The 17,381-nt window shown below is 40.9% G+C and overlaps 1 protein-coding gene across 1 annotated transcript; it reads right to left on the minus strand.

Moving 5' to 3' along the window:
• Positions 1 to 1,498: 1,498 nt before the first annotated feature.
• prdm2a (PR domain containing 2, with ZNF domain a) lies at positions 1,499 to 11,340 on the minus strand. The gene is given in 4 exon segments (XM_063889574.1): positions 1,499 to 7,504; positions 7,506 to 8,082; positions 9,705 to 9,773; positions 11,016 to 11,340. Coding segments are annotated over 2 exon segments (4,017 nt in total). The 5' UTR covers positions 8,006 to 8,082; positions 9,705 to 9,773; positions 11,016 to 11,340; the 3' UTR covers positions 1,499 to 3,987.
• Between the last annotated feature and the right edge of the window lie 6,041 nt (positions 11,341 to 17,381).

Here is a 17,381-nt window from a genome sequence, read left to right on the forward strand (position 1 = left end):
TTTTAGTATATATATTACATGATATCACCACCTTGACTTTCAATATAAAAGTGTTGAAATAGACCCAGAGATTGAATTAAAAAAACAAACAACAAATGATTATGTCTTTAGGACCCCTTACAGCGCTTAACATTTACAAGTCATCAATCACCCATTCACACCCTATTTATACAAAGGTGCCAAATGCTCATGAAAGCTAACATTCACACACATTCTCACACAGTTGGCCATCAGGAGCAACTCGGGCTTAAGTATCTTTCCCAAGGATACATCGGCATGTTGACTGCAGCCTACTGTTACATGGCTTACTGTTGGGTTTATGGTTTAGGAGACGCAAGGTCAGAGAAAGTTAACGTAAGGACACTAAGAAGAGTAATGGACAGAAACAAACCTTGAAAGAAATGGAAAAAGCAATGAAATTTTACATTTAAACACATTTTAAGTACTGTCTTCAACTTGAACAGCACTGCACATTGTTATTTTAGCTGTTGTAAATTAGTCAAAGGGATGTTCAGATTAGATTAAATTAGATGTATTTTCCCCAGGGGTAAATACATTTTCACAGCACTGTACATGAACACAATTGAATACAATATATAAACAACAACACTACAATGATAACAGGAAAAAAACAGATAGCGACACACGTGGCAGTTATTCAGCGAGGCCTGTGATTTAAGGCAGCAATGGCTGTCTGAATCAAGCTTTTTTGACTACATTTTTTACTACATTTTAATGTTCTATACCTACGCCCGGATGGCGGTGGAGCTAGGTCATCTCCAGTTCTACTGTGGTGGCGATGCGTGAGATGGCCCTGTTGTTAAGCACTGTGAAGTCGGAGTCCAATTATCTCGTACAGTCCTTTGAGTTCACGGTTAAAGGATACTCTTTGTTGGCTCCCTTTGAAGATGTCGTGGTGTGATGGTCAAATGTTTTCATGCTGCCTTATGATATTTTAGATTTCAAAACTCCATGAACATACACAGATGTATTACATATACATCTGTGTATATCTCCTATACAGAGGGAGTACAATTAAGTGTAAAACGTTTCTCACAGTATCGTTGTGTATTCTGACTTTGTCTCCTTGATCCTCCTTCATTTGTAGGTATTAAATATGAATTATTACACAGGAACAAGACAATAGTAACAAGAAAAGCTAATCCACAGAATAATCCCCCTTGTTCCCAGAAAACAGGTCACAGAATCATATCTTTACTTTCATTCCTTTCCAAATTTTAATATCCTGGTGAGAAATGAGAACTATTCTAAATATAGAATAAAAACATGTGTCACTGTAAATGGATTCACTAATAGAAGGGAGAGGTGCACTTTAAAGTGAGGAAAGTGTGCCACCACCTGGACACTTCATTCCTTCAAGTAAGGTAAATAAAGCAGGAGATGATTCTTTAATTTCCCAACATTACACACTTATACTATTTTGAAATTCCAACAATGTGATTCATCTGATTCGTTAATTAAAGAAACACACACTTAGTAGTCTTAACATTCTCCATTTATTTTTGAACACTCGCTTGAAAAAACTTTAGTGCAAATCATACAGAGGACTGTTCAGGTATTGATACTGTGATTTTAAATTATTAATAAATAAACATGACTCAATTAACACTTTGAAATGCTACAAGCACTTTTCACAGTTAAATAACAGTCTCCCAAACCACCCTCTACATCCAACACACTGAAGGAGATATACAACGTTTGGAAAAGGCAAACATTTAAAATAGAGATCTCTGAAATACAGGACATAGTCAAGTTTTAGCCTAAATGAATATAAATCACCTCATGATTATTAAATTATTACCCTGTAAAGCACTGAATCTTCAAACTAATAGCTTATACAAAATGAAATGGATACAACTCATTGCACTCACTCTCCATATGTATCTTTAGGTGTTCCAGCAGAAAATCCCCAACCACTGATCTCACATTTCCATTTTGTGATTTGTACATGTATGCATTAACTCTACACACTTCACAGCAGATTATAAGCAATGACAAAGACCTGAACGGACAGTATTTCTAATCTAATGAAGATGTAGAGTTGTTGAATGATGGGGGAAAACACACAAATCATTCTGACACTTTGTGAAACAGGTGCAGGAGAAAAACCTACAAGCAGTCTGTAAATATATACACAGTTGTGAAAGTCAATTTAGAAAGAAATGCATCAAAGGCCAGAGAACTGGAGATGAATCGGTCAGCGTGTGGTGTAGAATTAGCTATTGTTAAAGTTGCTATGACGCGTCCAAGCTGTACAAATGATATAGTACTTTTGTTTGGAATTGCAGTGCCAATGCATCAACCGGTTTCCCAAAAGTCGAGAACATTCTCTTCTTAGGAAAAACCCCTTTGGTAAAACGATGATGAATTTAGTTTTTGATCTAAAGACAAATTATTTTGCCAACCCATTTAGTCCTAATCTAGGGTACATTCTCTAACTCGCATTGAAGTACATAGCAACTGGGACCACCGGATTACTTACTTTTTGATTGGATGACGGTGGCATTCAAGGTAACATTCTGAACAATATTGACACACTGACTTTCATAATAGTAGTTAATATCGCTGAAATCCCTAAAACATGTGTATAAGTAGCTTAAAGCCAATATCACACCCAACTATAGTCCTACTTGTATGATTCTGTTGTCTTCTTGATGTGTCTTTTATATAAAATACTACTTTGTATTATGTCACTACACTGATTAATTTGAATCAAACCAGCAGAGCAAAACCAGACTCCGTGTTCGAGGCCTAATTGCTTAAACATAATCCCTCCTGAATGAGAACGGCTGTGGTAAAAGCTAGCAGCATGCAGTCAGAGTTCAAATCAAAAGGCCACAGACGACAGATAAGGAAAAGTGCAAATGCATGCTGAGAATGATTGCCACTTGCCATCCTCTCTAAAAAAACGCAGAAAGTTGGAAATGAGAGCAGCCTTGAAGCCTCACGTCCCCCCGCCCCCCACTTCCTTTCCAATTTGTGAAACGTAGCAGTCAGACTAACTTCAAAGTGCAAATCCAAAGTTTACGAAATGAAGGAGAACTCTACAAAACTCCAAGCCGCTAGAAAAGCTTTCAGATTCTCAGTTAAATTCGTCCGCTTCATCCGTCCTCAGTTCTGTCACTTATTGTACAGTGTGATGCACTCTGGGTCCATGAGCTTTATAGTGCGTGTGTGGGGGGGGGGGGCAGTTACCTCCAGTGTGAGCAGCACCGCAGCAGAGTCCTGAAGACAAAGGTAGGGACGTTAGGATTCTGACATATCGGTTATTACATTTACGTTTGTTAATTCAAAATAAACAAACACTTAATATTGTGTAGCGCTTTTCTAAATACTCAGAGGCCTTCCAATGAAATAAAAAACATTTCAGTCAAAAAAACAAACAAACACAAGATGCAATGAAAAGGTATACGTAACATTTTTAGTTTAAGCTTTAGTAACTTAAACAAAAACTTAAGTCAGTTAGGAATGGAGTAGTGCTGAGATCTTTTTTGTTGTCTTTCCAAAACCTTTATTGTACGAAAATACTGTTCAGGTTTTTTCTAGAAAAGGCTGTGTGGCGCTGATCTTGTATATTAATTATATCAGATCTCGCTAGAACATGACGCCCGAATACAAGATGGCCTGCAGACGTAAACAACACTACGTCGGAGCTCCATAAAAACAAAGCTCTCTATGTCATCTGATGGAATATTTGACGAGATTTTAATCATTGAGTAATTATACCATTTTTGACGAACAGAAATGTTGTTTTCTGGCATCGGTTTAACATTTTAAGGGGGATCTTCTGCATTTTGGTATAAAACCCTGCTGTAAATAATTTGAGAGGGTTGCATATTGTAGAGGCTGCTGGTACTGTAGTTTCAGCACATTAGGAATGACTGTTTATGTGATTTCCATGTTTACAGTGTGTTTTGTCACATTAAATAAACAGTTGAATATACATTATCTACCGGAGGCTCCCCTTCAGACTGCTGGACTCTGCTCGGAGCTGCTGCTGTCCTCTGGGCCTGCGGGGGAGGGCGGGGCCGCCTGCTGTGGCTTCACTATGGTGATCTTGATGGGGATGCCTTTGGCGCTGTGCTGCATGCGGCTGTACTGACGCATCGAGGGGTTGAAAGTGCGGACAGTGGGGAGTTCACTCAGAGTGGGGGTCTCTTGATTTGGCGGCTCTTTGATAATGATTTTACTTCTCTTGTTTGACAGGACCGTTTGCACCGGTAGGATGGCGGGTCTTTTAGCGGGGCCAGAAGTCTGGAGTCTGGTTTTATGCAGAGGGGAGGACTGTTTTGTCTCCTCCGCCCCTCTGTGCAGGTGTCCGTCATTCTCCTTCGTCACGGAGATGCCTCCTTCTTTCCTTTTCTTCACCTCTTTCGGTTTCTTGGGGCAGACGGCCATGTGTTTGGTTCTGCTGCGGCGCATTGTGAACTCCCTGCTGCAGTGCGGGCACACAAAGATCTCCTGCTGCTCATCTACATGAGCGCGGGACATTTTATTGGATGAAGCGATTGACTTGTTCCTCTGTGGCATGACCCTTTGGACCATCTTCTTCTTCCTTTTGCTCAGCACCTTAAACTTCACTCTCACTGCCGGTTCCTGGTTAGGTTTGGAGCGGTTTGACTGGCTGGGTCTGTTGGACGCATTGAGTCCGTTGGTGGAGTTAGTGGTGGACAGAACTCCATTCTGAGTTTTTGCAAAGTGGCGCAGTGGGATGGGATTCCTCTTGGGCGTGTATCGCCTTTTATCGCTGGCGTTTGCACAGGTCAGGATGTGCTTATGTAATTCGGGCATGTTATCAAAGCTCTTCCCGCACTTGGTGCAGCGAATGGCCGTGCTGAAAGTTTGTGGGATGTTATGGGTGGTGAAGTTGGTGGCTGAAGCTAAGCTGCCCGTGGTGGATCTGTTGTGGTAGGGAAAGGGAGGGGGCTTATAGCTGGGGTAGTGCTGGTTAATGCCGAGACGAACATCAGGCCCTTTGAGTTTGGCTCCATCTGAAGCCAGGATTTTTATGGTTGTGAACAGTTCCTCAGCAGCCTCATCTACCTCCCCTTCCTCCTTCTTCACCACACTCTTGGTTTCCTCGGCAGCATCGGGTGCTGAGCTCTCCGTGTTGGCTTTTGTCAGGTTATTGTAGTTCTGAGGTCTTAGTTTTCCCTTCTCATCCTCTGTGTACGTGCACTGCTGTCCGGGATGCAGTTCCTCCTGATGCTGCTTCAGATTGCAAAGGTAGACGAACTCTTTGGTGCACACGCTGCACACGTAAGTCTTGCCCACGCCATGGAGGCTGGACCGATGGTCGAGCAGAGCGGAGGGTTTGCTGAAGAGCAGCACGCAGAACTCACATTTGTAGGGCCAATCATCAGCGTGGTGGCCTACATGATGGCCCAGCTCTTTCATGGAATGGAAAAGCTTATCGCACACATTGCAGATGAAATTCTTGGTGAAAGTCTGCTGGTGTGCATCGCTGGGAGTCGTTGAGGCGTCCTCCTCTTCGGCGGAAGAAGGAGAGGTTTGGGATGGGAGTTCGGGGGCGGAAACAGCAGCTTCTTCTTCCTCTTTTACAGTCGGTGGCTCTGCATTAACAACCAGCTCTGGGTCAGGACCCGGTTCACCCACTGGAGGCGGAGCCTCAGAGGAGGAGGTGGACAGAGTCACTGATTCTGTGATGGAGGACAGGAGGATAGCGGGGTCTTCACTTGGTGGGTTGGGCACCGATGCAATCTGTTCCTGTTCGAGGTGATCAACAGCCATCTGTGCTGGAGGCTCAGCTGTGTTTTCTTGTAAGGTGACTGCAGCAGGGACTGCCCCCCCCGGGGCTTCAAGAGCTATCGTGCACTCTATCAGCACTGTGTTGCTGGTTATGCTGTAGGAGTTGATGAGGGAATCACTTAAAGTTACAGCGGGGGTGAACTGCCCTTCTGACATCGGAGCGGACTCCAGTAAAGGCGGACTGAGCGTTATTTGATCAGAGAGAAACATGTGGCCGGGTAGATTTAGAGTCGGGTCAAGGGGTTGGGAGAGAGTGACGGGGTTGGCAGAATTTGTAGTGGCAAAAGCAGTAGTTAAATCACACTCTGAGAAGTTTAATGCATTTTCCGTGCAGATTACCAACGACTCCCGTGATATATCGGGGGCTAATACCTGGATCGGTTGGTTTGAAGGGTTTGAAATATGTGACGGTGCCAACACTGTGATTAATGAAGGACTAGTGGTGAGCCCCGTGTGTGAGGCATGGGAGGCGAATGCTATGGTGCACGGTGAGGCTGGCTGCAATGAGAGAGGGGTCAGGGAGGGGGATGGAGTGAGGGAGTTGGAGGGAAGTGCGAGACCGTAAAGAAGCCCTTCTGCCATCGACTGCATTGGGGTCATCATATCTGGACCTGTGAGTATGGTGAAGTCCGTCAGGAGGGAGGTCTCGGGATTCATGAGGCTTATATTCTGCTCTACAGTATCCATTAGGGTCATTCCCACCATGCTTTCATTTGATTTTCCTTCAGTTAAAACTGCATGTGAAACTACATTTAACGTCAGCTCCCCCAGATTAGTTTTTTGAAAACTCAAATCCAGCGCCGCATCGACTGAAGCAACGTCTTCACCGCTTTTAACGGTGTTAGAGAGATCCAGAGGCTGCTGGTTACAGGAATTACCGCCGGTGGGGGGAGGCCAGCTCTCTGTGGATGAAACTGTCTCATCCAGAGGTGGGGGTGTGTCATCCTTCACAGGTGAGCTATGTGTGGTCTCCACCTGCCCTGTACTCACAGCTTCACAGTCTCCACTCTCTGCTGTTTCTTCTGGCAGGCTGTGATGTGGAGAGCTCGGTGGAGGAGACCCCGTCCTTCTTTTGAAGCGTCCCGTCCCTGCAGGCAGCACGGAGAGAGCGACCGGTGATGAAGGCTTCTGGCTGTCTGCGATGAGTGCAAGTGTAGGTGTAAGGCCATCCTGTTTCTCCAGCAGCTGCTTGAGCTTTGGAGACAGAAACACAGTTCTTTCCTTCTGCACCCCTGTACCCTCTGTATTCTGAGGGAATAGATTCTCTATTAAAGAACACACGAGTGAAGAAGAGGAGGCAGACACACCCATGTCAGACTCCAGTTCAGTTTTAATTTGTGGTAGAAGAGGAGGTGTCGCGGTTCTTCTCCTTGCCAGGGGTTGACCAGACATCTCTGAATCTGTATTTAACACCTGGCTGATTTGGGTGGGGTCTAGGATCAGGGCGTCCAATCCCACTAAAGTCGCAGATGCAGAATGAACCTCAGCTGCTTCACAGCTACTGACTGTACTTGTTGACACTATCTTTCCATCTATATAAAAGCTAAGATTCTCTGAAATGTTGCTAGAGATGTCTAGCATGTATTGTTCTGTGTGTCCAACTTGCTTCTCCAGAACAGCTGCAGGAGCCGTTTCGTCACCAAGCTCTGTTTCCTGTTGGTTTGTTTCGCTGCACATCCCCACAAGGTTTTCCTCCTGGGGCAGCTGGGCTTTCTCTACATGTGTTCTCTAGGTGCTGCTGCTCGTGGATCCTGCGCTCATGCCGCCGCTTGTTGATATGTGTGGTGAACATCTTTTCACAGTACTTGCAGGCGTGACGCCCCTCTGCCGCTCCCCATTTGTCTGGCTGAGCGGTGTGGTCACCAGCCAACAAGACGGGAGGATTAGAGCCAGTGGTGGATGAAGTATGAAGCTGCATGGCCGAGCCTGCTAAATCCAGAGGCTTTTCCTTCTCATGCTGCTCCAAAATATTGCTTTTGTATTTGTAAGCATCCTTGTTTGCCGAGGTGTGGATGTGCATGTGTCGTTCCAGGCCTGGTTTGGTGGAGAAGTGTCTCTCACAGTGCTGGCATTGAAAAGAGTCCCTTTCAGTATCCTGGTATGGTGAGTTAACCATGTCCGATTCCATACTGGTTTCCTCTTCATTCATGTCCATCTCATCCAGGTCCTCGTTGTATCCAAATTCTGAGATGTATACGTGAGGAGAGTCCTCCATCTTTGTGGAGGTTCAGGTTGTATCCAGCTCTCTGAAGGAAGTTTGTCGCAAAGGATTGTTTGCGGTTGTCACACCTACTGAAAAGATAAAGAAAACGTTGTCATTTAGCAAACCCACACATACCATAGCTGAAAGATAAATTTAATGCAAAATGCACTTTTTGCTGTCTTTTATACATAAATATGTGTCCCCGGTGTGTAAGGAGACTCAGACCGGATCAGAAAATACAACCCTCTCTCTTTCCTCTTTACCCACATCTCTAAAAACAGGGGTACACACGAGCTGATCCAGATTTGCTGCCGATATGACGTCATATATGAAATGTGGGCTGGCTTTACATTGAACTCCTGGCAACGTCCCGCCCACATGACACCTCTGTGTGTCTGTGTTCAGCAGGATGTCTGCAGGAGGGACTTAGTTGTTGTATATATAATACATATAATGTCTCTGTTCTCGTGGTAAACACTGAGAAGTGTTTCAGAAATAATGCTTGATGTGGTTTGGAACATAATATGCCGTTTAATCACGGCAGTGTTTATCTGAGTTTCTCCTTTAGAAACTTCTCTCTTCAGACAGAGAGATCATGATGCTCCAAAGGGGCATGGCCAGCAGCAGCTCAGCTCAAATTTAAAGCAGCAGTCACAGAATTAGCACTTTCGAAAACGGGGCTGAAATAGAGGGATGCTAAAATCTATGATCTGTTTGGTATTTTGAGCAAAACACGCCAGAGACATGTTTTTTTTTATACATTTGAGACGTATCATTTATGCCATAAAAGAGCATAATAGGAGACCTTTAAGTGATTTACTTTATCAAAATGACTATGTACTAGAATTTACCCTGTAAGGCCCCCGGCCGTAATTTTATAACATCACTTTAAGTCATCGTAAAAAGGTCAGCGAATGTTTTTTTAAAAGACTACATTTACGTAGTCAAAAGGTCCTTTTGTTCAACCTCACAATGCTGATGGGTAGTAAATGTGTCTATAGGTCCCGCCGTCTGGCCATAAACTCACACAACTTCAAAATCTCAAAACCATCAACATCTCTTTGTTTTATTGGATTTGGATTTGTCAGATTCAAGGAAGTAAAATGCTTTAAATATTTGATTTTTTTGATATTACAATGTTTAGTACATAATTAGTTATTGTGGAATACATTAACATTTTATTTTGATTTATTTTACATTGCAATATTAAATTTACATAAAAACATTAAAAAATTAAAACTCTTTAATTTCCGCACTAGAGGCTTCAGACAACAACATCTGAAAAAATTGCTAATGTTTTTCTATATTTGGGCTTTACAGGGTTAAACAACTAATAGAAATAACAATCATACAAATTTGACCCTGTATGAGCTGCCCCCTCAACCAGGTGAGCTCACAGGGTGCACATATTTCTGAATTGTATTACTGTTATTTAGAAAAGTACTACATGATACCCATGTTTAAGATAATGTCTAAATGCTTTATATCATAACATAATGTTATTGTTTTCCTAAACTTTAGTCTATTTTTCATTTTTTGGACATATCAGATCAGCCATCAACAATATTGTAGATATATAATAGGATGTTCAGTGATAAAATGCATACAAACTAATTTAACCATAATGACTATTTAATTCCTAGTATTTAAAATATGAACCCGTTAGTGAACACTTAAAGTTTTATGTAGTATTATCATCACGCCATCTTACCATTTTTTATTCAGTGCAGATTAGGAGACATGATTTGTTGCCGGATGAACATACAGGCTTTTCCTTAAACTGCAAGGAGAAAGAAAACGAGAAAACACAGATTATTAAAAAAAACAATGAAACCTGTTTTATATATACAGCTCTGAAAAAAAATACGAGACCACTGCAGCATTATCAGTTTCTCTGGTTTTACTTTTTATAGGTATGTCTTTGAGTTACATGATTTAATTATTTTTTATTGTATTCTATAAACTACTGACAACATTTCTCTGTGTTGGAATTCAATACACACTGGAATGGCTGCCATACATGTAGAAATAAAGATTTAAGAAAAATGTGGAGTGGTTTCAAACTACTGAATAAAAAGCAGCTCAATCTGATCAAGTGAACAGCTGTGGAGTGGGAGCAGCCCTACTTTATCTCTTTAGTCATTTGCCTGCTGAGTAACCCTTGGGTCCTGTCTTTTTAATGTATGCTAATGTACCCAGATCATTTAAAAAGTCCATTATGTACCAACAAACACAGCAATAATGTTTGTACCCCCGCCGTGTTACACCGTGTTGTATCCTAAGTGTTTTATTTGCCTACAGAGAGTACAGTCCTAAAATACAGCTAATCTGTCCCCAGATTACTTTACTTACCCTAGTATAGTAGCCTTACACCACCTGCTACACAGATTACCTTCTCACAACTGGTAGCTGCTACACACACCTCAAATGTTAGCCTTTATTTTCAATAGCTACCTTTAATTTATTATTTGAAAACATGTAAAACATCTGATGCTTGGTAAGACAAAATGGCAGGCTCATCATGGGTGACTCCACCTGCTCCTCACAGCCACATTAGCTCTTAAAGCATTCGAATCTATTTTACTCAGTTGTTTCTTCAACTATCAGTTAACAGTTTGCACATATTTGCATTTAAATTCATCCTACACAATCATTGCATTACTGGCAGTTCTTAGGCAACTGAGGAGGCACGAAAGGAAATGTAAACAAAGACCTTATAGCTCATGTTTATATTTGTTATCCAATAACTATTTTAAGACATTTCTGTGTGAAAAGGTACTACTGAGTCAGTCATGATATCGTATTCAGAATAGAAAACTGTTGCAGCACCATTAAAGGGCCTTTCCATTCATACTGAATTATATGAGCCAGTTTTCGTAATATTCAACTTCTATTTCCAACTGAGCTGCAACAGGCTTAAGTGACACTTATCGCACATAAAATAGATGTATAACAAAAGCACTTAACTATTTTTATATTATAATACACAACTCGGATTAGCTTTCACACGCCTCTGCTTCACCTGGCTTGATGACGCTCCCCCGTCCTTGCACCATTGCTAGCTGGTCACACAACACGTCGTCACATTACTGTTATGCTACAGAGGCTGCTAGCTTGAAAAGGTCAACTGGCTTCTCCAAAATAGCCCTACACTCACTTCTTGATATCGGAAAACAACTCACGAATGACTTCCATTCAACCGCCAATGTCACGAGACAATGCTGCAATTATCAAGTGAAATAAATCTACTGTTATCGCCATTAAAGCTTCAACAGTGCTGTGCTAGCTGCAATGCTAGCTCACATGCCCTGGCTATATTTAGGATAGAACGACCGTTACAAACACTGACAGTTCATACAAACCTGCACGTGACACTTCCCGAACATACTAACTGCCGTTGATCGGTTTGAAATGTTCCTCTAGTGCAGGTTGTGTACAGTTGTGTTATCTTTTTTTCTTCTTCCCCAATGTAGATGAGAATTAGCTGTTCTGATTGGTCAGCGAATGTGGATGTCAAATGTGAACCAATCAGCAACAGGCTTGTTAAGGCTCCAAGAAGAGGAAGAAAAAAAACTCTTCAGAGCAAAAGGCAGCTGCTGTCACCTCACACTAAATAGAGAACATTAGCACATAATTACCAGACATTGCAAAAATGTTTTCTTTAACATGTAAAAATATAATGCTGTACACTCAGAAATTATACTGGAAATAGTCGTCAAAAAAATATCAAAAATAATCATGCTATCTACATGCTAGTTTGGGGTGTATAATTATTATTATCATTATTATTATTATTAATAATAATAATAATAATAATAATAATAATAATAATAATAATAATAATAATAAGAACAAGAACAAGAACAAGAACAAGAACAAGAACAAGAAGAAGAAGAAGAAGAAGAAGAAGAAGAAGAAGAACAAGAAGAAGAAGAACAAGAAGATGAATAATGTGTTAACTTTAAATAAGAGGATTAAAACTGAAACTAAAATTGTAGAACTATGTAGACTGATGGCCAGATAGTTTTACCTACTGGCTTCATGGTGATACCTTTGGGTTTGAATTTTTTAAATATTTGATTGGTGTTGTCAACAACTTTTAAACTTAAAAATAACTACATATGCTTCTGATATATTAGCTCTTAAAAGAAAAGGCAATGACAAATACGCATACAATTTATGTTTGAGCCTATCTCATTTTATACCTGTACTCTACCCTTGCAGTGTGTTGAGTTAGCCAGCAGAGGGCGCAATATACCAATGTCTCATTCAAAAGAAGTTTCTATTAACTCCAGTGCTCTGTTGAATACAGTTATTATTTACGTAAAAACTGAAGGCTTTGAGTCATTCGCATGGTCAAATAATTTAAAATGCGTTTAGTAACGGGTTTATTGTTATAGTAATGGGTTTATTGGGTTTGTTGTTGCAATGAATACAGTATTAGCATTATTATTTTATTATTATTATGATAGACAAATATAATACACTAAGGAGTTCATAAAAAGACAATACTGCTTTATACTTGATTTAATTGCATCTTGCAAAAATATGTGCTGGTTTATTGGCAATATTATTTCTGATGTTGTAGCCAAGCCACATCTAAATATCCTCACTTCAAAGCCATTTCTGTTCACAGCTGTTGAAAAAACAGAAGCTTAACCAAGCTGACAATATGAAGATTAATAGTGTGCAGGAGAAGGCTATTTGTTCTCTTCCCTTGACAAGCTCTCTGTTTTCCCCAACAATTGTCAATTGAATTGCAGTGCACTGGCTCATATAAAAAAATACACACCTACACTGATAGAACGCTACTCTCTGGTTTCACATTGCATTATATCAACCCCCAGGATCAACATAAATAAAAGGATTTCTTTGAGAGAGCCTGTAGGAGTGAACCAGACCCCACATATACATTTGTAACATCGTGCAGCACATGGGTGGTGTTCTCATGGCACATGCATGGTATGTCTCGTGTTGTAATGTTGTATGTGGGCTGAGTGCTGTTTCGCTATCAAACTACATGCCTACTACTGCAAGCCATAATGAGAGATCTTAAACAAAAGGCCTCTCTAATCTTTTTCGCCTTCTCTGTATTTTACACTGAACCTCCCAAACTTTGCAGTGAAGTTGCTGACAAGGTGTGTTGTGTTGAACTTACATAAACAATGAACAACACACTGTATTTACAAGCATAAGATGTTCATACATAGTTTATCTAGTTTCAAGTTGAGCATGATCCTGTTTATTTATAGCTTGCTTTAGCATGTCACTCTGGGCATTTCCAAGGCTCTAACATGTCTTACACAGTTGATGGCAATTGCAGCTGTGGAATTTTGATGACCATTTCACGATTGGGCCTACTGGTAAGATACATACGTCAAATCATAGTATAAGCAGGTGCTGACCGCCTGGAAGCCATGTCACACACATGACTAAGCAGTCAAAGAGTGTCATGAAGAAGGTATGAGTTTTCGAGAACTGAAAGCAATTCATTGCAAATATAGAGAACAAAGTGTACTTTGTTGCATCATTGTTGCTTGGTTAGAAAATCTTTGCACAAAAGCTGTGCGATTCAGACTCCCTGACGGTACAATCATAATGTGTGTGTAAAGTTGCTACTACATGTCAAGGACATGCATCCTCTCTTACATGACTCAAATAGGCAACTTGCTTCACTGCCAGACTTAAGGTCACCGTGCGTCACCTGGTTTGACCGATAATAACCCTGGTACTATATATTTGAACTCAGAAGTAAAATGTCAAGGGATTAGGAGGACACTTATAAAGTTATAAAAGCTGAATATGACTTTTGAGGACATAATTGATACTTTAGATATTGTGTACGCCAATACAGTCAAGGCAACCAAGAATAGACATGTTTTTCTGGTTTAAATAGTATTTTGAAAATGATGTACCTTTATTTAGAAAAAAAATCATTTCCTCTAGGTGATTATTTGTCCTATCTCTGCCGACTGAATTAAGACAGCATGAACATTTTAAGCAGATTGTATTGCTATTACCTTGGTTTTTCATATTGTTATCAGTATATACAATTGTTGAATTGTTTTTGTTTATCTGAAATGTATTTAACACAGCATCGTTGTAAATGAGGAATGCTTTGGTAACTCCAGAATATAAATACATGAAATAAAATACCTATGTCATGAAATATGCGTATCTACGTATGTATATGTACAAATGCGCAGCAGAAATGCTATTGATGTTAGTTGAACACAATAAATACATATGATAAACAAAAATGTATGTATGTGATAAAAGTGTGTAAAAGTATATATATTCGAGGGCAGCTTTAAAAGCAAAAAGGAAAGTAATATGCGAGAACAACTGAATAGAAGTGTGCCCCATATTACATGCATGGTATCGCATCCTGTGGCAGTGGGCGCCGGTTTGTGCCGATGACTCTGTGACTCACAATGAAACATTCACCATGCACTAGAACATGTAGGACCAGAGAAACAAAGAGGGACAGAGGGAGAGGTGGTCCACAACGTGTCTGTGTAACAGGCAGATCAGTGAGCAAGGCTTGGGCATGAAACAATAAGGGTCCCTTATAGAAGATACGTGCTACACGAGGAAGACAAAGCCTCGACTGTAATCCTACAACATGTCATGTCACTGAGATAAAATAGAATTCTGAAAGACTGCTTCATGTCGTGGGACGCCAGATGTGCAGGGAAGAAAATGTAAATGTGAATGTGTTGGAATACAAATGCAAATTGTTCGCTGCAAAAACACATGATGCTGTACACATGCATAAAACTGTAGCCTACTGTACTGTGTATTTATGTACGGACACACACACACGCACGTGCACACCCCACCCATGCTAATAATCCCCCTAAGTCCAATAAACAGACATGTGCCCTCCAGAATCACTGCCCCCTGTCACTTTGGCAAACACACACACTTAGAGATGCACCTTGACCCCTGTGAAGTAGAACACCACATGTACCAAAAATATTGAGAACACACACGTACATACCACACAGACCCCATCCATCCTTCTCCCCTTTCACTGCCTCTCGGACTCTGCTGCCAAACACAAGCAAATTCAACTATTGCATCTATATGCTGTATCTGACCACAAACATGCTTTGCCTGTCACCCAACTTGATTCCTCTACTTCACCCCACCATCCCCTGCCCCACCTTTTCCCATCCACCCAGCTGTCTGTGGCACTCAAAGCCCACGGGCCCATGGGCTGACATTTATCTCATGACACATCACAAACCTTCTGCACTCTATAGCCCTGACATGTGGTGCTCCTCGCATGCACTAAACCTTCACCATGCGACAGCGATCATTGAGGATTCATGTCAACTCCAAGAGAGGAATACTAGTGCAGACTAATGACACATACGGAGACATAAGTGTCATGTCTGTCGTGTAGTAATTCATAAAACACTTTCTTTTTTCATCTGTGACAATAATCAATCCTTCAAATCACTTTCTGCTCATTTAGAAGCATGCATTTGTATAAAAAAACAACAACACATTAACTATCCATTTTTGGAACTTTACGCCCCAGAGGGTGGATTTTATAGAGACACTGAATCGAGGTGATGCTCTCAAACTGTTTCTGATATACCCAACTGCAGGCTGATGAGTGATACTGACATGATAGTAGCAGGAAAGTTCCTGGGCTCTGGCCAACTGAGGCCTCTATGTTTTGTATGTGTATCCTGCATATGATCCGGCTTAGTACCACAGGTATTCTGGTATCTAGTGTAACATAGTATTCCAGTTATAGGAACGAAACACATTGAAGACTGGAAACAATGTACAAATGTGTAGGAAACCACAGTCAGTTGTTTTGTTTTAGTCTTTTAATTGCTCAAATTGTGAAACATTTAAAGTTTAATGTACATTGGAGGGAAGGCATAATATCCAACACATTGAGTAGATGAAATCGGGTAAGTTTACCAAATAGGGTAGCCCAAATGTTTGCTTAGAAGGTTTTTTTTTTGCTGCCTAGAAAAAAAGAACACCTTGTTCCCTTTTCTAGGTTATTCATGGTTCTGAGAGATTGCAGCTACATAACAGCAAGGATAAGTGGAACCAATGTACAACTACATTGCCACAACTCAAAGTTAAACTTCAAGTAATGTAATGTAAGCAACACGTTTAAACAATGAACCATTAATATGATATGATGCATCTTCAACATACAGTTAATTTAGTTTGAAGTTAACCATGATCCTGTTTATTCATAGCTTATTGTAGCACGTCACTTCTTTTTGGCACAGACAGACAGCGTGACCTGCCAAAAACAGATGTAAGAGAATTAGCCTGATGATGCACGGTGTTTATTTATTTTCCTGTGTTTAGGAACACCTCATTACTCTTTTGTTGTGCAAGCTGTGCTTTCTTTAGTGTTGGGATACAAATTGCTGAGTAGGCACCAACAGTTTTCCTACAAATAAAAATGTAGACCAGTTCAGACCAGAGGTTTCTTCTGTGTGGAATATATCATAAACAGGCAGCTATAAGTGATCTGGTATTTTTGGTTGACACTCTGCAGAGAAATATGAACATAAACACACATAAGTACACCGGTGTGGTTTTATGTAGAGGGTAGGAAATTTCCTCATCCATCTGTCTGCTAGACCTGAGCAGTTTATTCCTTCCTCGTAGACACTTTTTTAGTCACTTTCAGCAAAGCAAAGGAAATGGGACGTAAAATTTGAACCAAAACTAATTTTACTTTTAAGTGTGTAAATAGGCTCATATATCTTGCATGTTCTGACAAAAAGAGTACATGACATGTTCATCCAGACACTTAGTGACCGCACAGACACGTGAATATGCACAGTCAGCTCACACTTATGCCTGCACAGCACATAAGCAGACAGTTTTAAGTCTTATAATTAAATATGAGACATAGACATGTGTGTCATGAATCTGATTGTGACTCTGTGAATCACACACTTTTATAATGTGTCTTAATAGCTACCTCTGCTGGGACATTTTGCTGGAACATGGCTGTTATGATACTTTAACCATGTGTTCATCTGCACAGAGGGCACATAGTTGGTGATTTATGTCTCAGAGTATTTCTAAGAGTGTGTGTGTGTGTGTGTGTGTGTGTGTGTGTGTGTGTGTGTGTGTGTGTGTGTGTGTGTGTGTGTGTGTGTGTGTGTGTGTGTGTGTGTGTAAAAGCACATGATCGATGCTAGGCCCACCCAGGAAGTGACTCCACCCTGCAGCGATGTACAGAATTCCCCCCGTGCTGAAGGGGAGAGAGGGGAGCTGCTGGCGAGCAGCTTCACAACCACGGCCCATAGCCTCTCCATCTGCCCCTCTCAAAAGACTCCATTGTTCCCCGCAGTCTGAGGCGAGAGAGTGAGCTAAAGAGAGTTATGAAGCC

The sequence above is a fragment of the Eleginops maclovinus genome, chromosome 1 (assembly GCF_036324505.1).
Source record: "Eleginops maclovinus isolate JMC-PN-2008 ecotype Puerto Natales chromosome 1, JC_Emac_rtc_rv5, whole genome shotgun sequence".
Taxonomy (NCBI): domain Eukaryota; kingdom Metazoa; phylum Chordata; class Actinopteri; order Perciformes; family Eleginopidae; genus Eleginops; species Eleginops maclovinus.